Source organism: Ruditapes philippinarum, unplaced genomic scaffold (genome assembly GCF_026571515.1).
Source record: "Ruditapes philippinarum isolate M1 unplaced genomic scaffold, ASM2657151v2 ctg986_1_1_1_1, whole genome shotgun sequence".
Lineage (NCBI taxonomy): Eukaryota > Metazoa > Mollusca > Bivalvia > Venerida > Veneridae > Ruditapes > Ruditapes philippinarum.
This window is the reverse complement of record NW_026864627.1, coordinates 31,121-58,731: the sequence shown is the minus strand read 5'-3', so window position 1 is coordinate 58,731 and position 27,611 is coordinate 31,121. Positions and strand designations below refer to the sequence as shown.

Below are 27,611 nucleotides of genomic sequence, written 5' to 3'. Positions count from 1 at the left end.
TTTAAGAGTATTATTCATGCATCGCTCAAGGTTTATCTTATAATTATAATAATTTGAAATATTTGATTTTTAGCACGGTTTGTACCGTTTCTCCAGTCTAAACCTCAGTTACGATATGTTTTCTGACTCACTTCTTTTCTTCTTTCGCAATAATATAAACCTCAAGTTCACCAAGTAAAAGACAAAATCATAGGCGGTTTATTTATTTCTAAAATACAAATGAAAAAATGATAAAAATATATTTCCATACTTAACACAAATAAATTTTCTGCTTGTAAAATAGGTCCCAGCTGTTTGTTCTGGTGGTAATATATTACGTTCTAAAACTAAGTATCTTTTCAGTTGTTAAAGAATATCATCACATATTAACTGTATCTGTATGTGAAGGAAGTCTCTTTCATTTTTTCCTCATAAACAGCATCAAAGTGTTCATTTTGTGCTACCGTAAACCAGTTTTTCCAGTCTCCAATCTGACCTGAAATGATTTAAATATTCGATCAATTACTAGTACTAATTCACAGATAAATATTAAACAGCAAGCTAGTGTTCCCTAGATGGCAATTAAATCTTTACCTTAAAGGACTATTATACCCTAAAAATGCGGTTACTTTCATTTTCAAACATTTTTTATGTTTTGGTTTTCTGTTGTAATTTGTAGAAAAGTTAAATACTCAATGAAAATATAGCTGAACCACCTGATCCTTGGAATTACTACAGTAACAGTGATGAGTATTTTGTATGGCAGTCAAGATACCACTTTGTTTTTAGCGTTTTGCTTATCTGTTTATGAAGAAAGGGTTTGAGATGTTCAACGATCTACGGCGGGGTGCTTCTTGTCTTCTCGTTATGTGCACCTAATGTGATTTAAATCCAGAAGTAACACATTATTATAAACATGTTCGTCTTTTCGAAAGAAAAATAAAAAGTATTCCTTAGACATAATGTGCCTTTAAAAGGAAATAATAATAATAAAAAAAAATTGCATCTCCGTTTAGCAGAAACATTGTACGTACATTTTGGAAAATGTCAAAAAAGTCAGCATTAAAACAAAAGTCAATTTCCCATCGGTCGTTCCAAATTTGCAATTCCTTAATCTTTAAAGGTATTCAACTGAAGTATAATATTTACAATTTAATGTGATCTGAATAACATGTGTTTTAAGTAATTTCGCTGTCACCCGAACATTGTTAGAGTTCAGTGCAGACCAAGATCAGCCGGCTTTTCCGTGGTCTACACTGTTCGCTATTTAGTCAGCACATCTAATGAAGCGTTAACCCTTAGGCTATTGTCGGTCGAAGAATCTCCCCCATGCGACCAGTGCTGACCAAGATTAGTCGGCACATCTATGCCGACAGGTAATGGACTGCACTATTCGTTGTACTGTCAGTACATATTTTGTAATTTCCAAAAATACGACAGATTGAAACATAGACAAGTCAATTTAAGATGTTTTGCGTAGCATAACTCACCGGAAATTTAGGTCAGAAAGTTTAATTCAAAGTCTTAAATTGATTAACCGCTATCAGAAATTATCTGTGTAAAAATGAATATCTTTCATTTTAACGACACGATACAACTATTTTACAGAACAAAATATGTATAATTCATTTCGTTATTTATTTATTTATTTACCTTTTCGGTACATTCCTGGTTTCCCATCTTTCCATTCAGACGCATTTTCTAATGGATCCTTTTCCTTTTTCATGTTACTAAAGTCACACTTTTCCGCTATTTCAGAAATAAGTTTAGGGTCGCTTTTAAGACCAAGAAACTCGCTGATTTTTGTTATCTCGCCAATGCTGTCCTAATTAAGATAAACAATTCAGACATTATTGTCAATTGATAGTTTAACATTGATAAATCCGATGAATCAATAAAAAGAAGAAGAAATAGTGATATCATGAAATTATATTTCAAGTTAAGTTCATTACAAAAATTTTAATTCCTTATTTAGGAGCTTATTTTAAATACATTGTGTTATGAACTTATGAAAGAAATGATCAAAGTTTATGTAAAGAGATGGTAATATATAATACATGTACAAGAATAGATACATACTGTTTTCATATCTTCATAACTCATCACATGGAAAGGATATCCAGGATTATCGTTGATTACTTTCTCCCAGTCCAATGTATAGTCAAACCACGATCCATAGTCCACTGAAACACATACACAAAATAAACTGAGTTGAGACAGCTCAGCCAATAACAATGATATTAATCGGAAACATTTTTACCGGGATCACATAGATCGGTGCTCCAGCGACCTTTTTTGCTTCCTAATTTTTATTTTTATTATTATTTTTTTTTGGGGGGGGGGGGGTGTTCGGGTGGGGGAACATCTCTTTTGACCTTGTAATTAAGTGATTGCATGTTTGATACCTCTCCCCACCACTAATGGTCTTTCGGATGAGACCATAAAAACCGAAGTTATGTATCGGTGCTTTACACCGGGCATGTAAAAGTAGAAAAGCCGCTTCAAGGAAAGTGGCAAATGTTGTACAATGCATTACTATGAAAATAACGCAAGGTATTGGCAACCGAAATGCAACAGTAAATAAACCGAAATATACATAAATGTAACAGGCATTGTACACTTATTGTTAAGAGTGCGGCGTATACCACAACAATAGCGATAATAGATCATTTACAGAAACACATATCTTTGCATAGTTTGCCAGGCATGTAAAATATTTGGCCATAGAACTATATGATTGGCTATAAAAACTCGGGCATAGAAAGAAGTGAAATATGATAATTAAGCGGCGTCTTACCTAAACCATTTAAAAATCTCTTCACGTAGTTCTCGAATTTCCCATCGTAATCATACTCTATTATTTTCTTATGATGATTATAAAATGACACACAAATATCTTTTGGATTTCGTTGAACAAAAATAATTTTAGAATTCATTTTCAGTATGTCTTTTGGCAGAAGTCTAAGTGGTAGATGTGTGTTTAGAACTCGAGGACTAGCAACATTGTCAAACATGGTCTGTGTTACACCCTCTAACATGGACGTCTCCTTAATCAATTTCACTCTGTCCGCTGATTGGTTCACCAACATTGACGTAATTTCCCACAACCAATGGGTGCCTGCAAGATACAAACATTTCATTTTGCGCACTTCAAAGAGATAATATGACTGTTTTCGAAACAATTAATGTGTAAATGATTTACTGAAAGGTCGTCCCCCCCCCAAATTTTATCATTTTTGCTTTCCTTAAAATACCTCAAAAAGTTTCACTGTGAATGAAAACACTTGTTATATTTCGAAGAACATAGTAAAGTTCGAAGTACATAGTAAAGTTCATTTGTGAGAAAATTGCCAAATAAGTATACACAATAGTTTTAATTAAGGATGTTTGGAATTGTTTATCATAGAGAAAAAAGCTATTCTTTCAGTAAACATATTGGTAAAATGATGCGCAATATCAAAACATTGTTCAATTCTATGCTACATAGTATTTTTGCGGTAATATTACATATATCCAATAATCATACAAACTACACAATTCCTGCTTTAATAATAACTGCTATATCAGATTGCTTATGATTTAAAACTTGACTTTCTATCAATGAAATGCGTCTATGATTTATTCAGAGAGTGTAATATAAAGAAAATCTGCACAAGATGTGTTTATATAGTACCTGCTTTTGGGTAAGCGCAAATAAATACGTCCCCTGGCTTGATTTTCCATGTTGGAATAGTTCTGAAATCTTCCTCTTGGTTCTGAAATACCTAGACAAAATTATATAGACAAAACAAGTATCTTAATTTAATTCTACAACGTATAAGGAAATGAAAGTGAGACATTAATCCAACAATATGACAACATAATAATGATGACAGTATGATTAATATATATCGTAACAAGTGTTTTAAACTTATCTGTTTTTCGGCCGTAGGCTTTTGGTTTTACTCTGACTTCCGGTAAATTTACGGACTTTTCGCTATCCTTTTCCCGGTATTTGCCGGATTATTATTTTTAGAGCACTTATCATGACAGAAAAATGTTCATATGTTAGGCATTATTGGATTAATCTTCTACTTTCATACAATTCCAGAGGAAACTGTCCAGGTTTGTCGTAGGCTATAATTATAGTAACGTTACAAGTCATAGTAATATTTCTGCCATAACAAAAAACCTCCGCTATCTACAACAGTCGAGTATCTGTTTAAAAATGTATCCTGTTTAAAGTGGTCTAGAACACAAGTATCGTGCGCAATTACATAAATGTTTTTATCAACCAAATCATATTCTATTTCAAGGTCGAATACAGTTAACATTATGTTATAATGTTTTTCAATTTAGTAAACTTTTCTAGCGTGCGATCACGAAAGAATGCTCAAATTTTTTTTTACTGAGTTGGTCCAAAATCACATCAGATAGATTTAATCTCACGGTAGACACTTTCTCGCTCAATTAAATGAAATTATACGCCCACATACTAAATGTACGAAAGCCAGTGACAGACACAACAGTCATTATCAGCTTCCTTTAAATTACATAATCACCCAGAAAAAAATTAATGACTGGCCATTATAGTTTATCCAGTTATAGCATTATGTAAAAGGCACTCAACTGGGATGGGTTCAGTTTTTTCGGCATGATGAGTTCGAGATTTCTGTATTATTTGAAGCAGGTCTTTACCAATTATTGATGGGCAAATTTTTGATTGTGCAATTATGGTCATTTTTATTTTGAAAAATTGCAAAAACATAAGCAAAAAAAAAAAAAAAAAAATAAATAAATAAATAAACAAATAAATAAAAAATAAAACCAGACCAAAAATCACATTAAAAGTCTATCAATTAGATATTTTGCATACTTTTTTTTATAATCCTTTACATAATACCCCGTTTACAAGTGCCTAAGTTTATACATGTAGGATCTTTCAAATAGAAAGACGCTGATCCATGTAAAGATTTCAAATATCTTGGATCGCACACTGTAAATTTTGAGAACACTACACGTGTTTTACCAGTGTTTCACACAAAAACACTGACGTTTTCATATAAAATGCTTATGTTTTGTATACGTTTCAGTGAAAACACATATGTTTTATTCATGTTTTCCGCTCGATGCCCAGAAAACGGTGGTGTTTTTCACAGGACAACCTAGAATATATAATTAAATAATTTTACATTATTGAATGAGTTGAAGTCACGCAAGTGTTGTGAATAGGCCACATGTAAAAAAATAATGAGACAAAAACATCATTTGTGTCGGAAAATTCGTTTATACTTGTCATCCGGAAATCTGAAAACACGTGTTTCGGCCGAAAACACTAAGGTTTACACTAAGGTTTAATCTGACAGCGGTTACTTCCCCTTAGCATTGATTAATTTTTTTTTATAATTAGAATTATTTTTGTACAATCCCCATATTAAAATATCTAGATCCAGAAACAAATTATGATGAATTCAATTACATAAAATATTTAATAATAAATAAATTCGAATCAGAGCAGCCAGATGCTTGCGTGTAAAGAGTACGCTTCGATTGATATCTCCGTAAAGCGCCTGGCGATGTAGCACATTGTAGATCAGACGACAAAAACAGCCAGAAATTGTTTGCATCATTTTTGTTGTTTCTTCCATAACAGATATGTACAACAGTTGCTTAAATAGATTTGTTAATATTTTTAACGATTTTACAGGTGAATGGTTAGGTTTTATGTACTATATAGTCCATTTTCGCTTCGATAGACGAATTGAAACAGGTGGGTGGGGAATGCTGTTTACGTTACGTGATTAGATTGGTCAGTTATTTCTGTTTGTGTAAAAAATTACTAAAACTGTTGGTGTTCTTTTTCACGGATTTGTATTCAAATCACTTTGGGGTAGTTTTGAGTTGTATCGTTTTTTCCTTGTTAAGGATTAAAATAATTTAAATTTGTCTTTCAACTGGTCCACCAGGGCAGGAGTATTTCTGTCCACACACACTTTCTAACAACAAATTGAAGTAAAATCTTATTTACATTTAGTGATGTAGGAAATGGCGCATGATGTCCAATGATCAGCTATGGGATTGACTATGTTTATACCTGTCTGATAATGCAGGTATATAAATAAACAATTTTTTATCTAGGGCCCAGACTATTTTACATTAGTTATTTAGGCATTTCTTCTAGAAAGCTGGGGCCCTACCCAAAAGTTAGGACCATTGCGACTGGGTCCCTGTTATTTTATATCCCTGTAATGGAAGCACGATGGGCCGGGCAGGTGTAAATAATTGTCATTTAACAGTAACTGTATAAACCTTTTTGATTGAAATTTCCTATAAACCCCCACCCCCTAAATTTCTTTATTTTCAATATTTTAGAAACTTTTAGAATGAAAAGACAAATAAACATATATAGTTCTATATTATTATCACACATTTATAATAAATGTTCCTTTGTCAGGGTGCAACTATTCAGCTTTCTCTGGATTTGATTCTTAATTCCATTAATTTCGATTGATTATTGAGGCTAAGTTAACATTAATTTTATATAGGGAATACTTTAAAAATAATTTTTAACTACACTTAAACTTTATTTAGGACAGCAAAACAAAAACATACTGAATAAAAACTTTTAAACAACATAGCTAGAAAACAGAAACCATATCATGTTACATTCAACGTGTTTTGATTGGATAATTGAGAACATGTTGTCAAGTAAAGAAACGCTTATATATATATATAATGTTTGAATATAAATTATTCAATTAATATCAGAAAGTCAAAGTGTTTTTCCCCTACTTTGGGAATGGTGCTGGTACAGTTAACGGTACCGGACAGATTGGGAAAAAATCCATCGGTTTGACTTTAATTGGGAATTTTATTTTAGATGCAAAATATTTATTGGGAATTTCTTTTATCCAGGGAGGTGATGAAAATTTTGCAGAACTATACACTTTAAAATCATCTATTATTAACTTTAAAGATTATTTTTGCTGCTTGAGGTTGAAAAAAAAAATTGATAATCATAACAATTGTACATAAAAAATGTTTAGTAGGTGTGAAACATAAAGTACGAAATGAACTGGGTACGAATATCACTCATGTGGTTTTACTTAGTTTTTATCGTATATCACATATCAATACGGAAGGCTCCGAGGCATGCATTACTGTTTTTAGAGGAAATTTTCAGTGTTAAATTTGGAATTTATCAGTCATGAATTGGAAAATTTGCTGTCTATTTTCTATTGGGAACGGTGCCGTTTCCGGTATCAGTTATATAAGGAAAAACACTGGGTTGTTGATTTTAGTCATTGACTAGATTTCTACCAGAATTTTTTTGTTTTTACTCTCTTGTGCAAGTTGTGGTTATAGAATGTGATGAACATATTGACTCTTACTTTGTAAAATGTTCAGATACAAAGACAGTTGCTAAAAAATATCAAGATCTCAAGTTTGTTTTTGCCCCTGTCTTGCATATCTGTAAATGGAAGAACAGTCATTATGGATAAATCAATACAGGTACTTCAATAAAATGTAATTTTGGGTACTGTCAGATCTACATGTTACGCTACAAGTTTCTTCTCATAATTACATATTTAACAACTAGTATGGCTAATGAGTAACAAATTTTTGGAGGTACTACACTACAAGGCAGAAGAGAATATCTGTACTTGCAAGCAGTCTTGAAGACCTTCTGAAGAAAGGTAAGTATTTTTACACACTACAGCACAATTACAACACAGTGTTAGGTTGTGTGCTCAAAAGAGGAATCTCAGAATTATTTAGAATATAAAAGCCTTGTCATGAGAAAATCTGTACAGGTGTGACTACTGTACAGCCACAGTTGATGGCGTAAAACACTTTTGTGAAAGTCTGGTGATCCAGATGCCAAGTAAAGCCGATATGTGAATAGAAAAAAATAGACATTTCACAGTATCATAGCTTTATATACATTTGAATTGATTTTTTTAAAAAAAGAAATGTGATTCTACCTTTCTGTGTTTAATTTTTACTACATTTGCAAATTCAATAAATTATCATCATGTAAGTATTACCTAATTGCAATAACTATTGTCCTCCACTTTGATTTTCACAAAACATTCAACATGGTGAACCCTAAATTTAATCATATATTCACAAAAATTTTAGCCTTGCAAAAATATCTGATTTCACAGTATAAAGAAAATTCAACAAGTAGAGCTAAAAAAACACAAACTTTTCACAAAATATAATAATCATGTTAACAGTAAAACAAACCCTACTTGATGATATTATTTAGAATTTTCTTTAAAAGAAAGGAACAGTTGTCAAAATTTAATTTGAGTTCTATATATGCTGTTGAGATCCATTTGATGGCAGAAATCATATTCATGAATATAACTACGGATCTCATCTATATTATATTTGATAGCTACAATACATAATTGTTATGTTAGAATGACTTGTGTTATGTTTAACAGAAAAAGATCTGTAGTTTGATAAATAATTCAAAAAGTTTGATACTTTTCGATCTAGTTGGTATTGATGACTATTCTCAGAAACACTAACTCAAGTTTTATTCAATATTTCAGCTGGTGACAAGCAACAGTTGCAAGGAGGAAGTTTGATTGTTGCTGGAAAAAGATGTGACAGAAATGGAAGAAAACGCCATCCTGACATATTCAAAACTAAGTATTATGCTTCTAGGGAAAAAACGCCATCCTTGACATATTCAAAAACTAAGTATTTGATGCTTCTAGAAGACCAACAAATATGAGAACCGATATTCCAAAAGACACTTTTGTAATGTTGGGGCAGACACCCAAGATGCCAACATGTCAAAGACTGAGACAGAGTCCACAACTGTTACCACACAGCGACAGAAATTGTAAACACCATCTTGTAAGTTGCATGAAAAAATTGTAATTTTGAAATTTTCTTTCTTATCAGTTGACATTCAAAATCTGATAAATAAATCAGCAAAAACCTGGATCATCCCATCCCCCCTTTATCAATGATGTTTTACGTACGTTCAAGGTTACCTCCAAGGTCCTAACTTTCATTGAGTGGATAGCCAGACCCAACCCATGCAGGCATCTAGTCAGGTCTGATCTTTAGGATTACATCCTACTGCGGTTTATCCTGCCATGGCTTAAAATAATTTCAAAAGATTAATTGTTTACTAAAATTAAAAAATTTTATCAATATGCATTATTTACGTCACATTATAAGTCTTTATTAATGAGGTTATTTCTAGCAATCATTTGGATATAATAAAGTTCAAATTAAATTCCTAAATAATGGGTAGACTTGGTATGTATAAAAAAACCATGAGAATGGTTATTTTGTAATAATTCAGAATTATGTACTTCACAAACAGAGTGTCAAGTGCTGCTGTGCCACCCCGTAAAAGTTCCCCGTACTTCACTTCAGTGTTATATTTTCTGTCCTCGGGGATCATTGATGCCAACACTATAAAGTGTTGAGAATTGAAGTACCGCCTCAACCGGTGCTAGGGGGGCGTGAGGATGTTGCACTTATTCATTATCCCTCATGTACAACTCAATCAACCGATCTGCAATTCTTATGTTTTATTTTGTTGTGATAATCCTTCCGATGGATCACTTTGTTTCCAAAATTATACAGTATTGTTTGGATGTAAATCATAAATGCACGTTTAAACTAACATGAGGTTGGGTATTGACCCCAACAACCATGTTACATATTTGTTGCTGAACAGAACTTTTTCCTGAATGTGGAGTTAAATACACTAAAAAAAATTAACTAAAGAAAAAAAAAAAAATAATTTATAAATTACATCATATATGAGCATACACAAATGGCTGTTAATTGTGTCATAAATTGCACTATTAAACATTAATGGTTATAAAAATATTTCGAAAGTGAAATTTAAAGGCAGGTGATCTATGCTGTTTTTGCTACATTTCCTTTTTTAATTATCATATGATTATCTATAAGCTAATTATAATAATTGTTTTTCTTTTTTCAGATGTTGTTGGAAATTAAAAAATTAATTCTTGCAGTAGCCACATCCAACCATTTGTTGACTAAGAGATATTGTTGAAGCAGTAGCTACACTTTAAACCTGGAGGAAATAGAGGTATGAGTTAAGATTACTGTTAGGGCAGGCAACCTTGTGAAAAGGGAAAAAGATATTGCAATCTTACTATGCATACAGCACAGCCTTGTTAAATGCGGCTTTTTAAGATATAATAATGTTTTAAAAGAGGGTAAAAATTGTATTCACAAAGTATAGAATAGAAAAAAATTCCAATTTTTTTTTAAATATATAATAAATACTTTTTTTGTTTGATAAAATGTGATTAACTAACATGTCTAATAAAGATTCAACTACCCTGTTTAAACAAGGGTTTTGGGTTTAACCCCAGGGGACCCTCAGAAGTTGATTATGCTTCTCACCGTACTTAATAAAAAGTTCTGACAATGATTAATTTTGTTTTGTTTTTTTTTTTAAAATAAAAATTGATTTTTAGTACAAAATATGTAATTTTTAAGTCTTTTAAAACATTGTCTGAGGACTTCAAAAATTTCGACTTTTTCCTGGAAATATTGCAGAAACCAACATGCATTTAAACTTGTTTTGGGTATTTTTGTTTTTTTTTACGTGCTTTTTCACTTTATGCAAAAATGTTAAATTGTTAACCATTTTTGACTGCAACATTTTTCATTTTTATTTGAAACTTGGTTTGGGTATATTGTGTGCGTTTTTGTTTCTTAGAATTACATTTTTTTTCAGTGAAAATTTGGACTTAAAACCATAGAAATTTAAACAGGGATCAAAACTTGGAAAGGGTCCAAACAATTAAATTTTTTCTACAAAAGTTTTTAATTTTCCAATTTTTTTTTATTTTTATAAAACAAAAATTTTTAAATTAATACCCCCCTATCTGACAAAACTTTGTAATGACAAGGGGCAAAATTCTAAAAAAAGAAAAAATTAAAAAATATAAAATTTAGACAAAATTATAAATTTATATTTGCTTTACATACAAAAAACCCCCTGTTTAGACTGGGGGTTATTCTTAAAACTATATTTTTTATCCCCTTTTTAACTTACAATTTTCAAAAAAAGCATTTAAATAGATGACTTTAAACTATTAAGAATTTAATATCTTTAAAAAACTCTTGTCAAACATGTATCTTTTTTTGCCTGTTTTCACTATATAAAATAACGAATTTTCCCCCTCACTGCATGCAGAAACAATTTCTACCTACGCTCCAAAAGCAGACATTAACTAACACTTTTTATTTGTTGGAAATTTTAAATAGAAATTTTTTCCCACCCTTTTTGAAGGATGGGACCATTCATTTTTTTTCCATTCATGTTGCAGGGTATTTAAAAAGAAAAGTCAAAGCCTTATCACACCAAACCCTCCAAAAGCCTTTTTTTTATTTTTTAAAAATAAATGGGCAAAAAGTTTTTGTTTGGGGCCAGTGCAAGAACCCCTTGAGACAATACCCCATGAAGCATCTTATTTAAAAGCTGATTTTAAGACTAGAAAATCCCCTCTGTTCACAACTCCTTTGGGTTCATGCAACAAAAAATATTTAAACAAGCCTTTCTTAAAAGCGGTGGAATTTTCACTTTTGGAAAAAATTTGGAAAAAAAATAATGAACAAAAAACAACCCAAAATTTTTTAAATTAATTCAACCTTTTTTCAGGGACAATTTTTTTGACTTCTTAACACTTACCTTTTACCATGAAAAAACCTGCTTTTTTTTGCACTTGCAAAATCAAGGGGTGCAGAAATAGCTGTGTGGTAACAAATCAGCTGCATCAGTCCTTTATTTTTCTGCATAGATGTGCAATCCCTCCCATTCCCTAAATCAACATTTAAATCATCTTATGTTGGAACATAGCTGTATATTTTGCTCTATTTTTTAAATTAGCAAATTCAAGTGTCAATATTTCAAAACAGCTAAGACTATGCTTCTTTTTAGGAACTTTTTTAAATCCAGTGATTTATCAAATTATTATTCACTAGCAGAAAAGATTGACTTAATAATGCAGTGTTTAAACACTAATTTATATTTATGACATCAGTATGGTATGCAGACTTGACATTTTTATGTCAAGAAGCATTAAAATGCCATATAATTAAAATTGTTTATTACAGTTAAAGAATATTAGCTGCTATTTGTGTTTGCAAATTTTAATATGCTCTATTTTGGGTACATGCTATGTAGTTAAGTTTAATAATTGATTGATGTCTAAATAAGTTTGTATTTTGTTGAGTTATTACTGTCTAACTTAACACATGCTCACTTCATTAATCATATCAGAATTTTATTAAATTTTTATTTACTGATTCAAGTGTAAGCAGAATTATTACAGAGATCACTAGTTTTCACTGATCAGGCACCTCTTGTTTGTGCGTTAAATTTTTGGGGTGTTTTTTCGAGTCAAAGAAATGATTTTATCAAAATATGTTATAAAGTTGCATTGTTTAACTTTTTAGAGTGCTAAATTACCATTTTTTGTCTAAGCCTTAAGCGCACCACAACAAAACACATATTTATGAACCATCAGATATTATACTGGTTTACTGATAAAAAATAGAGCACTAGTGCACGACTTTTACTCCCCCCCCCCCCTCATAACCATGAAGTGTATATAATTTGTCTGACAGTACTCGGCACATTATTGGGGACATCAACATTGAATGACCGATTTTTGACACTGTCTGAAAAAATACTGTTTGTTTTTTTTCCAACCCAAAATATGATACATATATGTGTGCCAAAACCCTTTTTAAATTACCATTTAACAGGGAGCTAGGCTTTACTTGTTAAAAAAAAAAAAAGTTTATTTTTCTAGAGAGGAAGTTAAATCCATTTAATAATTTTTATTTCCTGAAATTCTACTGATATCCATTTATCGATTTTTTTGTTTTTAATTTCTATCTATTTTTTACTTAATTGTTTGCCAAAATATTATATAACTGTAATCTTTTATGTAATTTTTTTTATACATTCATTTTTAATCCCCTTCTGCATAGAGGGAGGTACAGGAATGGCCTCAGTCTTCTTTCCATGTCCATCCATAACTTTTTTAAACTGGGAAAATTTTTTAAATAACTTGCACAAATGTCAGTATGGAGACGTATGTGCAAGGCGCAATAATCGGTCGCTACCCCTAAGGTCAACAACTTAAAGGTCATAGGTTAAAAAGTCTACCTTTTGTGTCCGTCCCATTAACTTCAACTGATGAAATGTTTTTAACATAACTTGCACAAATGATCACCTTTATATCATGATGGCAAAGCACAACAAAAAGTCACTACCCCTTTTTAAGGCAAGTCACACTTAAAAAAATGTTTAAAGGGCCACTTTTTTTTCCCTAAAAAACTTAAACTGCTGAAAAAATTTTTTAAAAAATGGGACAAATTTCACCATTTAAGAGAGTGCAAAACGAAAATCTCATGCCCCCAAATACAGTAGGTCAAAAATTCTTTTTTATAACTTTTTTGACATGGAAATTTAAATATTTACATAAAAATATCACAACCATGCACCAACAGCCAGGGTTTTTTCATAAAAAGACATGTTGTAAAGATCCAAGAGTACGATTCCTGTCCACTTGCGAAGGATAAGCTTCCTTCAGACGCCTTTTTTAATGTTTGAAAATTCAATATGAAAATGCTCCTTTTTAATTTTGTGATTGTAACACCAGAATTCGGTATATTGCATTGGATTGTAACAATGCCTGACAACGGTACAGTTAAAATAAAGCCCCTGAGTAAATGCTACCTCAGTTGACAGTGTTTTTCCAAAAGTTGTCACTTTACGTCACTCTTCAGCATCAAGTATATTTTAGATACCCAAACAATACTATTATGATAATGTAGGGTCTATCTATTAACATTTATGTGCATAATGAAGAACAATTAGTATTTAAACCTAAATTCAAAAAATTTAAAAAATGTTATATTATGTTTTATTGTGTCATTTGGGGTGGGCTCCACATTTTTTGCGGTTGAGCGTTTTGAAATAAAACATGGAAACAACTATTTAAAACGTGTAAACGTGTTTAAAATCGTTACAGTCCAAAACACGTAGTGTTTTAGACAAAACACAACACGTTTCTAGGAAAACACCCGTGTTGTAGTGACACATTCAGTGTTTTTGTAAACACCCAACATGTTTTTAAAACTGTTACAGATAGGTTTTTCACATATGTTTGGAATCAAAACACTGAGATTTAGAGTGCAGTTGAGCATTTTTGAAAGTACTTTAAGCAGAAAATATTGCATAAATATTTGATATAAAATCTGTATACATTTCATATGAAGTGTTTTAAGTATTAACGCTACGTAAAATGACGTCATACCTGATCAAACGTAGGAGCGTAATAACCGTCCACTTCTAGAACTCTAATCTTCTCGCCGGTGCCGTCATCTAAGTTTTTAATGGGCATCGTCAACTATCTCCAGTAAGTAGAAACAACAATAAAATTATGCTTTACCCTTTTTTAACATATAAGTAGTTTTTTTTTAAATCTTTACAAAATACTCCAGTCTTTTTCTTCATAAATTATAAAACTTCCTTTCATGGCAGATAGTGTTTCTTCCAAGATGCCCCGCCATATCCAAACAACCAAAATGAAACTAAAAACAAAATATATTTAAAAAACTGCATATGGAAAACAAACGCATACCTTCTTATCCCAATACCTTTTAAATCCACTTCTATACTAAATTATCGTAACAATTCAAACATGTTCCACTTTCATATCAAACAAGCATCCATATTGTATCAGTTTTAATCTATTATATATCTAAAGTAAATATAACACATAATCTAACGGAAACTAAACCATCTAAATGTGAGAAGATTAGTTTAGAATCTTAAAGCCAATTCTTCTTTATACTTGTTGCAAATTGTGAAAAATCTATAATCCAGAAAATATCCAGAAAATTAGCTTTGCCGGAGAAAGCTCCGGGGAAATAGAATTAAGATAATTTACTGGATTCAATTTGACAGTTGCGAGAATTCGTGCCTTCATTTTCTAAGATCGACTATAGCAGGATATAAAGATGTATTGAATCAATCGATCTTCATCAGAAACTATTGTGATAGACGCAAACTCTGGGAAACTATTACATCAAGGAAACGTGACACTGAATAAAAAGTACAACAATTAGATTATGTAACCGAAAATAAAAAGTTTGAAAAAAAACCCTTAAAATTTTACAGTTTTTTTTTTATTAATTTCGGTTTATTTTGATACACATAATATTATATGTACATTGGTTTATATAATGTGGCGTCAGTGAAATATTTAGTGTCATATTTCATTGGTACACATAAAATATCAGCATGATATTTAGTGGCATATTTTATTAATAACGTATAATACCATTCTTAGATTTAGAGTTATGTGTCATCGGTACACTTAAAATACCAGCGTCATATTAAGTAGTATTTTCTATTATTTTAATACCTATACGCCATCGTTATATTTACTGTCATGTTTAAATGGTACACCTAAAATACCAACATGAAAGTTAGTGGCATATTTCATTATTTTTATACCTATAATGTCATCGTTAGATTTAGTGTCATATTTCATCGGTACGCCTTAAATACCAGTCTAATATCCAATGAGTGACAGTTTTGATTGGAACAACTTTTATGCCAGAGTAATATTTAGTGTCATAAACATCCCTAAAATAAATAAAATAATATAAAATACTAAAGCTATTGCCTAAAATACCGGTGTAATATTTATAATAGCGTAGTGTTTAGTGTAATTTATAATTGGAACACTTATAATACCAACATCATATTCAGTGTCATATTTTATTGGTACACTCACTCACAAAATCAGTATAATATTTAGTGTTATGTCTCATTGGTACGGGTAATATTTTAATGGAATATTTAACTGGTATTTCTAAAGTAACAGTCTATATTAACTAACATATTTTATTGGCACACCAGTGTGATTTTAGTACCCAGACTAACTTGAATACATAAAATACAACTGTAATATTTAGCGCATGATACTACCTAGCATCATTTTTCAATGTTAGACCTATATTTTGAACTACACCATCAAACAATCTGTCTACTTAAATTAAGCATTTACAAAAGTTCAAGTATGAAGTGCTATTTACGATGCATTTATTAAAACACCATATTCTTCTACTGAACTTTTTTCAAATCATCTTCCAATCGAAAATACTTTGCTATACTTATAAAGTTTAAGAAAATCCCCTTATCTTGTAAGAACACAGCAGTTAAGATGTAAACAAACATTATAGTTTTAGATACAAAGGTACATTTCATTCATTTCAGAGCCTTTGGGAAATGGCGCTGAAAATAAGATGTTTAATAATTATCTACTAACAATTTAAATATGAAATAGTGAAGTTGCATAGATAATGAACAAATGTAGATAACACGATTTGAAATAGACTATAAATTGCAGCGTAAACCGTTGACCTTTTCAAAACTACTAGTACAGCAAACTTAATCTGTAAATCCATCAATTCGCACGCCGATGCAAGTTTCTTGATGTAAAGAACACGTATAACGTTTCAACAAACAAGCAAACTTGTTATCAAATTGGTAAAATTACACGCCGAGTCAATGCGATAAAAAACAAAAACAAATAAACATAATAATTTACCTTTAAGAGAAAATGATGTACTCCTTAATATAATATCGAAACTGTACACTTAACATACACATGAGCATACATACATAAATAAAAATATCTATTTATAAACCGGTAGTATAATACAGCTTTTGCAGGGTCGTAGCTGGTAACTGAAGTATTTGTTCGTAGTTTAAAACTTCTCATGCGTTTTTCACTGGCGTTTAGGAGTTATATGTGTATTTTGGGCAGGAAAGAGGTCACACAATGCATTTTATATTTGTATAGTTTACATAGTTTACCCTCTCAAGTTCGTGTAAGAATTAATGAATATAATTTTTAAAACCTAAAAATGTCATTACTTTATTCAAAGAGTGTATCTGTTTGGCTGTATTCCATAAGCGATATCTGCTAGATATCAGAAATGGAAGTATATCTTCTTATATATATATTGAGTGAAATTTATGATGAAATAAACAACAATTAAGGTGTCACATTTCACACTTTATAACCGGCACTAGTGATGACAGATTGCTGCAGTGATTACAGATATCTAAAATTTACTGATACAGTTAGGCTAAAGCTATGAACTTAATTACTATCCATTGACTCACTGGAGATATAAACAGGTAATTATATTCCTTCCTCAAGCTCAAACTTTCTTTAGCCAGTACTTATCTGTTATCTCTGCAGTAATCTATTATCACTGACGCCGGTGATATAGTGTGATTTTTATCATTTATCGCCAGTCTCACGAGACCTAGAGCAGGTACCTAGCCCATTAGAGCAATCGTACTTTCGCTGCGCAAAATTACGATGGAATGACGCGAAATTATGATGCAACAGCGTGATGAAGAGGTGCACCAGGATGATAGAACGATGCAAAAGCGCGCAATTAAAAACCGCTAAAGGGCGATCGGGCGCCAAAGCAAAAGTACAATTAACTTTTCGGGAAACAGTAGAATTGCCACCGTAATCAGCTCAGTGATCACAAGCTTACCATCATTGACACCGCATGTTTTTCCATTTTATTGTACCTCATGCATGCAAGCTGTGACATAGATTTACATTATGCATAAGATGTGAGGCTGTCGTAATGTAGGGTAAATAAGATCATCATTAATAATAAAAGACTTTATTTAACGAGAGTACTCATTTGAACAACATATCAATATCCAATGAGGCACTAAATAAGCTCTGAATTATCGCAGGGATATTTAAATCGTTTTTTTTTTAAATATTTAAATTGAGTGGTTGAGGTGTGGAAGGTATATTAAACCCCTATATTCAACTTCAACCTTGTTACGCTAGTTCTGGTTTAAATACTTTATAAGCCGCGTTTTTTCATATGCGGAATTCAACACGTTCTGTCACATTGTAAATACGGGTACGCTGAAGATCTTTAGTTATTTTCACCGAAGCAATTTTATACTTTTTGAACGTTTTAAGATTTAATTGCCGTCGGAAAGCTATGTATCCTTCAGCTACGTTTAATATTTCATAAACAGGTTCATTTTATAGACGTAGACCGCATGCGCGAGAAAAAACTGCATCCGGTCGATTTTTTTCATAGCAACGGGCCGCATCGTAAATATGATGATAGTCAGACCGTATTAAATGGAAAAGTTGTATTTCGTTTACTGAGTGGTAACAACATTTTTTAGGATTCAGGTATGAATTCTGGTCCTCCGGGGTCAGTAAATCAATTGATTTGACTGATGAATACCGCGTTAAACCGGTGCAGGGCTGGGGAAATTAGAGATGTTATATTTTCTTTATTGTTTCTCATGAACAGTCACAATGATAATTCACAGTTTTGTTCAATAATGTTTAACCAAAAATATCCCTTAAATTACAGAATACGTTTGTTTGCTGTAAATCCATGCTAATTCTTTCTGCAAGCTTATGACTTTTGTATTAACAAATGTATAGCTTGGTAATCATAATGAATAAAAGAAAGTTTAAAAACCAAACTTGAACCATATAACTAGCGTATTAACGATTTTGTTAAAAATAAAAACACCTTGACCTTATCTTTACCGACGTCACTTTTGAAAACACTGTATTTGCGTCATACAACCCTGTTGGTCCAAATTGCACTATCTGTACCGTGGTCTGTATTGCCAAAAGAAATTTGTTTTTTACAAAATAGATCTATAAGTACAAAAAAAACAACAACAGATAATCAATATCAAATGTATAGCCATTTACTGCTTATTTAAACAAACTATTTAATTTCACTGCGTGTGCTTGTTTGACCGTTTATCAACAACGTTTGTGATACTGGGTGGAGTTTGGACAAGACGTAGAAATGGGCAATATAATATTTATATTATACAATTATTGACTAGTGAGCCATTGAATATGATATGATATTCATCGGCAGATGACATATTGGCCGAGGTGATATCCAAGGTCAAAATGACTTTCTGCTGGTGAATATCACATCATATTCAATGGCATACTAGTCAATAATTGTTTTATTATATGAATAGGCTAAGAATTTTTAAAAAGATCACAGAAAGTACAACCTTATATACATGTACAAAAAAGCTTACCTAGTGTTCCCTTACTTTAGTTTTTTATGCCATTTTTTTTTCTTGGTTGCATAGCAACACATGGGAAACACATGTACAAGAACCATGATGACCAAATCGTCACATTGGTGACGCAGATACTAAGGTGAACAGGATAGCACTTTAAAGTCATCAAACAGCCAAGCTTCATTTACTAAACAACAATCTAATGATAGGCTAAAATAAATGTAAGTATCCTGAATAGGCCGTTCACTGCCTCCATCGAGATAAGCATAACACCCATAACAAAAACAATGAAAATTCATTTTTGATTGTGAGATAAGCATAACCCTCATATTAAAAGAACAATAAAAATCATCTTGATTGCGAATTCTATCATAAAAGTCAACAATATTTGATTATGAAAAAATTGAAAGGGTCACCAGGGCATATCTTCATTTAATATGTAAGTACATGTACAGTGAAATCATTTACTGAATCAAATTAGGATCGCTATAATCATTTCAATGAATTATTGTATTAAACGGTTGAATTCAAATTGTGAACAATTTCCAATCTACATACTATAATTAAGTATGTTTATCTTATAAAAACATCTGACAAGATATATGACAATAATATGCTTAAATGCTTAGCTTATTGCTATATGATTGTTAACACTGGGTCATATAAAAGAGTCAAACAGTTTTAAAATTAAAACTGACTGTTTGTTGCTTATTAAATACATGTAACTTAATCATGTAATCCTTCAAACTTCTTGTACAATCTTTGTGATCAAGATCAGGTGCGACCCGTGCATTCAAGACCGAACAATTTTGTAATTCTTTCTTAAACCTCCTAAGAAACGCACCTACTTTAAGGTGCCGGCTACTGTTAACACTTTCGGGTCCTTTGAGTACAAGAAAATGTATACCAAAAGCTATATTCAAAATTATAACCATCATCAAAAATATCATCACCATCATCATTATCATCAACATCGTCGTCATCATCGGCATCATAATCATTATTAACATCATTAACAATTTTATCACGTCTATCTTCGTAACGCCGCATATAGCTCTTAAATAGAGCTTTCTGTAGAGCATTATCCGTTGCACTGTAACGCATATAGTTCTTTCATTAAATACAAACGAATAAGAATAATGCGCCCAAGTGCTTTATTCACCAGCAACATACATCATTTTTAAAAGTAAAGTCTTGCTTCCACGAATAATGCTCTCTGTCATGAAATTGGTTAAAATAAACAACATCGTCACCAAGGAAATGTTATATAGCATCATCATCATCATCATTTTCACCATCAAAGTCATAACAATTATCGACCCCATTGCCATGATAATCATCATCACCAGGTCCATCATCATCATCAAAATCATCAGCATCAAAATCATTATATTATTATCACCTTTATCCCCATCATTATCAAAATCATAATTTTCAACTCCTGCATTAACATTATCATCAAATATATAATTATCATCAACAATATCATTTTCATCAAAATTATAATCATCATCAAAATTATCATCATCATCATCATCAACATTATCATCGTCATCATAATCATCATTCTATCACGTCTATAATTATTATCACCTCGCTCATCATCACCACTAAAAGCATCATTCCGTCAATCATCACCAAAATCGCCATCATCTCAAACGTTTTCATTATTAAAACCATGATCAGTTCCATCATCATCGTTTTCATCAAAATCATAATAATCATCACCTCAAATATTATCATCACTTATAAAATGAAAAAAAACTGACCCAACATATCTTAGAATTTATTATTTTTGGTTACATGTTTAGTTTTTAGAGTAGGCTTGACCTACGTATTCCTTCTTTGAATTGCACGGAAAGAGATTTTTTGTCATTTTTACGAGTTAAATACACAAGAAAAATCTCCATATCAAACTTAAGGGCCAAATAAAAAGCATTGCACCCTCACCTAGAACTCTCTAATTGTTTTCAACGCCATTAAAATTACCATATTTTATGTGTCAAGGTTCATTAATATAATTATGATCAATGTAAAATTATAATTTCTTAACAATTTGTTGCCTTCGTGTCTAAATTATTTATGTAAATTAGTTAACAACACTTATCTGGGGCATAATATATATATTTTTTCTGTCACAGCATGCATTTATTATAAATAAGATCATTTTCGCGCTTTTCAAGTTGCTTTTCACAATAATTTTTTTGATATTAAATGGTAAGTTATTGCTTTAAACGTATTTTAATTGTTTTTGTATAACGTTGGTGCCAATTTTGAAGCAAGCTCACGCACACTTGTATGAAGTTTTAGTTATTTATTGACCTGAAATATTGCTCAAAAACATCAGTTGAAATATCTGTACTCTTAAACCCGGCACATTCCTTTTCAAACATTTTCCAATATAATTTTGAATTTTTGTATTTGGCTTCTTCCAGTCTGTTAGTTTCTTGCAGTAATCATTTATTATCCAAATCCCTATCGAGACGTGCACGTTTGTGGAGAAGGCATACGGTAAGTAGATGTCAAGACATCTCAAGTACCAGAGATGATTGGTTGACCTTTCGTAACTAACTCGAGAGGATGGCTCTAACAAGAACCGTTCTTGTTACGAAAATGTGAAACTTGACGCCTTGAATATCATTGTCGACTCCTTCCACCTTCGAACGAAAAATAGGCTACAGATCGACAGCATGAAAAGACATTTCCATCTTTTACAAAATGTTTTGCTTTTCCCGAAGTACATTTCAATAAAGGGGAACAACTTCTTCAATAATATCTGAAAAATTGCTTACACTTGAATCAATATCGGAACTACATGTACAATAGTCTTTATTTGTATCAAAATTTTCAAATTTAGTTAACATTTCACTTTGCGATAATCTCTCAATTACGAACTACAAACTATTGGACAAAAATCCATGAAAACTTTCATGCTGACAGTTTATTAATCATCTAATTATTAGTACCTCAGTACTGCGCCAAAATATGAAGTTCGATATAAAAAAGTAAACAAAACAGTTCAGCAAGGTTTAATACCACATGCTTGACTTATATTTTAACGATTCTCAATTATTTTAATCATAAGCAGTCATGAAATATTAATAAGATCTTAACGAAAGCATTATACTCGACTTCATTCTTTTTGTGTCAAGGATATACTTGAAATTCTTGAGTTTCGATTTTTTGTACTTAATGGTGTTAAATCGCCGTTTAATTGTACATCTGTAGGTCATTAAAGTATCCCGGAGAGCTTTTTTCTCGCGTATCAATAATATTCCGGATAGAAGACTCTTTGACAATTTAATAAAGGACACTTGTTTTATTTAAGAACAATTTCAAATATTTTAAGAGATAAAACAAATCGATAAATGAGATAAAAATAAGTTATATTTGAACATTCAACATATAACTTAACCTCGTCAAATTAAAAATATTCAAAGAGATAAATCAATGCTCAAACTAGAGAATACAAAGCTATAATTAAAAGTTCATAAAACTTTAGAACTATCAAATAAAATAGTTTAAAGTGTATAAAGCTATATTTGGTAAATTATTTTTGTAATAAAAAATGTAAAGTAATGTTACTTTCATAACCTTATGACCGTTTCTTGACAAATTTGTAAGATAGAATTTAAATGTTATTTAACACATACATATATATGTATTAGATAACATTTACATATACTTTTTATTGTGTTTACATATTATATCCATATATATTTATATACGCATTTATATTTAAATACGCACGTATACGCCGATATGTTTAGAAAGTTTTGCGACGATTTCACGCATTTGCTTTTAATAAATTGTGCTTACTATTTCTTTCATTATAAGCATTCTGTAACAATTCTAATCACAATATGAATAATGATTTTACAATATACCACCAGCAAATATTAGCTTGAGAAAATATAGCAGTGATATCTTGAAAATTCACTTAACACATCGTTAAATAAAATTTTTGTAAGTAAAACAACAATTCTATTATTGAGATGAAATAAAGTATCAGTGAAAGTTCATATAACTTATCAAAGTAAAATTAAAAAACAGTTAATAAATAATTTAACTACTACACAAACTTTTCTATCGCAAACGTTATGAGGGATATGCCCTTTTTAGGCCCCAAACACTGTTTTTCGTTTGAGAAATGTTGTTAAAAAAGTGATCACTTTTTTGGCGCGGCCCCCCATCCAAATGAAACATCAGGGGTTTGCCAGAAGGGGGATGTGGCCCTTCTGTTTGGGGGGTTTGAAGGGGGCGACATTCGACCTCATCGCCATACCAACGCTGAAAAGCCTTTTACTCTATCTCAATGCATTGAGAAGATGCAGCTCTTTGAAATCAGTTTTGATAAAAGAAAAACAAAAAAAGTGCAAAATAGTGATTTTTCGCAATTTTTAGACGTCCCCCAGTTGCCATGATAACAGGAATTTTAAGGTTGAGCATGCTGTTACGAGATTATGGTCCAGTCAACATTTGTGGCAAGTTTTTATCAGTATTGAACAATTTTTCATAGTTTAATAGCAGTTTGAAATTTTAACAGGAGGCTTTTCAATGAAAACGGCCATTTTTCACAATATGCTCATGTGGTAAAAGGTTAAGTATAATAAATAAAAAATAAAAAATAAAAACGTTAAATGAAAGTTCATATAACTAAATGAAAGTATTTTAAGTGATAAAACAAAGCCATCAATAAAACTTAATGCTACTTAGTGTCAAATTTAAGTGTTTTAAATCAGAAACAATGATATAAATAAGATGCAAAAGATATAGAGCTTAACATTTTCAAATCAAAATATTTTAAGTGATGAAACAATGATATAAATGAGATAAAACAAAGCTAAAAATTAAAGTCAGTATAATTTAAGAGTATCGATTGAAAGTGTTTTAAATGATAAAACAATGACACAAATGAAATAAAGTTAAGAAATGAAGTTATAAATGGAAGGTTATAAATGGAAATTAATAGTAGTTAACATCGCTAAATTATAGGTCGATTATGCCAGAGAAATGCTTTTATTTTTATTTCTTAAAAGCTTTTTATTAATATTGCTGTACTTTCATAGTATCCAAAAAGTTACTCATTGGTCTTTTGTTTAGCAATAATTACAGTTATAGTACATGAGTATTTTGCATGAAATTCAAACTACTACTTTGCTGACAGTTTTTGCTACATTCATGACAAATTATTTCTCATTTATCTATACTTTCTTCATACAAAAAAAACTCTAACGTTCTCTAAAATTATTTAAACATGATCAAATTCATGGTAGCCCTTTCTAAAGAAGTAAAAATTTATTTGTTTCTGATGCACAATGTGCCTTAGCTATATTTTAAGCGATATAACAAAGCTTTACGAGATTTGTTAGCCATCAATAATCACGTTTATTTATTATATACATAAATCAGTATCTTTTTAATATTGAAAAATACATGTCTTAAAAATGGAGGTAAAATTTTCTGCATTTTACTTTCAAACTCATTCTTTAAGACGTTAAGTTTGTCATGAATTAAAAAATCAATCATACTTTTCCGAGAATGCTTAAAATGAAATTCTAAAACTTCAGTTACAATGGAAACATTTATAACAGACATGTAGACTATAGAGTCTTCTTTATTAAGTAAAACTGGCCGTCCTGAAAACGAATCAACATTTGGACCTTCTACAAAATATGGATTATAGATTTTTTTAAATGGTATATTCATGGGTATACGGAACGAACTTAGATCATATAGTGTTACATACCTCGGATCGCCGTTATCCAACTTTAGTTTGTTACGGACAAGTGAAATATTGCAAAATGAAACAAGTATATTATACTGTGTTAATTTTGTATTTTGTTTCATTTCTGAAACACGTGCATTCGTTTGTCTTCACTAATGAAAAAGGAGTCGTATTTAATTATGATATAAATTTTCAATTAAAATGTCATGAAATTAAAGACATGGTTTTAATTCTGAAAGATGTGTCATTACCTAGATGTGTGGAAGAATGCGGACAACGTCAACACTGTGCGTCTCTCAATTATAGAAGGCGCGAGCACCTCTGTGAACTTTTTTCTTCCGCTGACGGAGGGGATGGACACATTCAAGGTTGTTTATTCATTCCTGCATCGGAGATAACGATCAAACAGGTAATATCTTTTCCATTTCCCCAATTATGTTTCTTTTTATTTTTATTGCAGAAACTTTTCAATCAGTGATTTATAATTATGGCAACATTTTCTGATCTGAAATTACATTAATTTAATTTAATTCAAAATGACATTTTAAACTCTAAAGATACTAAAGTAAATTTGACTTTGAATTTAAATGCTTATTGTATTGCCCCATCTAAAGATTTTCAAATTATATTGATACTGTCTTCAAAGAGCTCGGACTTCATAAATTCCTTGACATATCTTATCTAAACAAGAAGCTGCATTTAAAAAATTCACGTCCAACACATTGTATAGCATATACAGTAGCAGAAACAAAAGTAGTATTTCATTTGTTTGTACATATAAATACATTACCTCACAATGATCCATTCAGGAAAAGTTTTGTTTTTAATTTTCAACTAAATAAATAAATATAGATACAAGAGGGTCATGGTGATCTTTATATCATTCATCTATCTATAAATACTATTAATACAAGGAACAATTTACAACGTTCGTAGGCAAAAAATGAAAATTAATTCAAAATAGAATTTGTTTTACTTTCCATAAAGAGAATCACTTTTTAAAGTATTTTACTATATTCGTTTTAGGAAGCAGTGTCAACTTTGTCCATATGACAAAGCAAAAAATTGTAAACAATTTTTTTGGAGGTCCCCCCCAAAAAATGTTTTCCTGACATATTTTTGGTTCTAGGCCTTGCCCGTTTTTGAGTTTTTTTTATTACCAAAAGATTAATTTTTCCTTTTTTTTAAAATTGTTTGTTTTTTTTAATGTTTTTTGTTTTTTTTGTAATTTTTATATTTAGTTTTGGGGTAATGGTTTGTTTGTAGTAGTATAGTTTCTTTTAAAAAAATTACAAAATGTTTTTTGCATTTAAATAAAAAAATGAGCAACAGATGTTTACTTTTAGGGATATCAGCTTTTAAGGGAAAGGGGAAAATGAGCCCGCTAGTTTGCATGAGAGAAAATTTTTGTTTGTACAAGGAAAAAACACCCTCTTTTCCATTACCCGCAATTATACAAAATTCTAGATACGGGGTTTATGGGATATTCAAAAAATTTTTTGAAAAATGAAGGGGTGGGGGAAACCAAAATTGGCCTCTACGATAAAAACCAAACCCAAATAAAGGGAATGTTTTGGTTTTCCCCCCCCCTTAAAGGGATCATGCTATCTTGCCCAAATTTTGGGAATCACCCTTTTTACCCTGATTTTAAACCTCTTCCAAAAGGACCGGGTTTTGTATACAGACATTAAAAACGGTTAAAAACCAGGGAACCTAAAACGGGGTTTAGGGGAATTACAAAAAGGGGGAATATTTTTTAAAAACCGTTAAACCATATTTTGATAATTCGAAATTTTTTCCCAAATTAGATTCGGGTTTTTGTATAATACATTGTATTGTTTAATCCCTAGTCGTTGTTTTGGGTTTACAAAGCAATTTTTTTTTTTTTTTTAAATATCGCCCTTGGGGGGCTATTTTGGGAAAAGAACCTTTTAAATGTTATAAATATTTTTTCCCCTTTTTTTTTTATTTAATCTTTTTAAAAAATTTTGAAACGAATAGACATTTAATTTAAATTTAATGCTCCTTTTGTTTTTGTTTTTTGGTTTTTTTTTACTTTGGAAAACCTTTCTATTTTTTGTTTGACATTTTTAAAATATTAAACAAATACATAAGTAGGGGTAATTTTTTCCCAAATTTTCTGCAGTTTTTTTTAAAATAAAAATAAATCAATGTTTTGCCCCGTAAAAATATAAATGTCATACGTACGTTTAAAATAAGAGGTTTCCAAAGAAACGTTTTTTGTCCAATATAAAATGCTTTTAAAAAAAACCTGCATGCCCTTTTCCCTTTAAAATTAGATTTACTGATAAATTTGTACAATTATTGCGCCTTTTTTAAAAACCTCACAGAAACTTTTTATCTGTTTGTTTTGCTAGACGTCTGAAAATGGTTCCCTTTTCCCCCGGTTCGTAAAATCAAAAATTTTTTTTAAAAAAATTCTTGCACCAAAAAAGTTTAGCAAATAAAACATAGACATGTATCCTTTGTGTACAATAATAATTTCTTTCATAAAAATTATGAAGGTTTCACTTGATTACAGTTGCTTAATAGTTAGATGGAATTTCCTACCGGTAATACACTGACTGTTTTTTTATCGTTGTAATTGTAAGCTACTATCCAAGATCCCTTGCCCCACAACACAGGATGAAGGAGAAACCTCTTGTATTCAGAATCATCAGTGGTCTCATCAATGTTAGCAACAAATGTTTCTTCATCATCTGAATTAAAGTTATCTAAATGTTTACTCATGTGAAAGAAGCATCA

The 27,611-nt window shown here is 30.8% G+C and overlaps 1 protein-coding gene across 2 annotated transcripts; it reads right to left on the bottom strand.

The window, feature by feature from the left end:
- Positions 1-349: 349 nt before the first annotated feature.
- LOC132726310 (sulfotransferase 1C2-like) lies at positions 350-16,718 on the bottom strand. 2 transcript variants are annotated; one of them, XM_060711619.1, is made up of 7 exons: positions 16,608-16,718; positions 14,304-14,409; positions 3,653-3,734; positions 2,777-3,097; positions 2,059-2,162; positions 1,633-1,804; positions 350-475 (listed from the first exon to the last, which is right to left on the bottom strand). In XM_060711619.1, exons 2-7 carry the CDS (start codon positions 14,388-14,390, stop codon positions 366-368), a joined length of 876 nt encoding a protein of 291 aa, XP_060567602.1. In that variant the 5' UTR covers positions 14,391-14,409; positions 16,608-16,718; the 3' UTR covers positions 350-365. The 2 variants fall into 2 exon arrangements, with proteins under 2 accessions (XP_060567602.1, XP_060567601.1); XM_060711618.1 differs by having other exon boundaries at positions 3,653-3,743; positions 16,608-16,716.
- Positions 16,719-27,611: the final 10,893 nt, after the last annotated feature.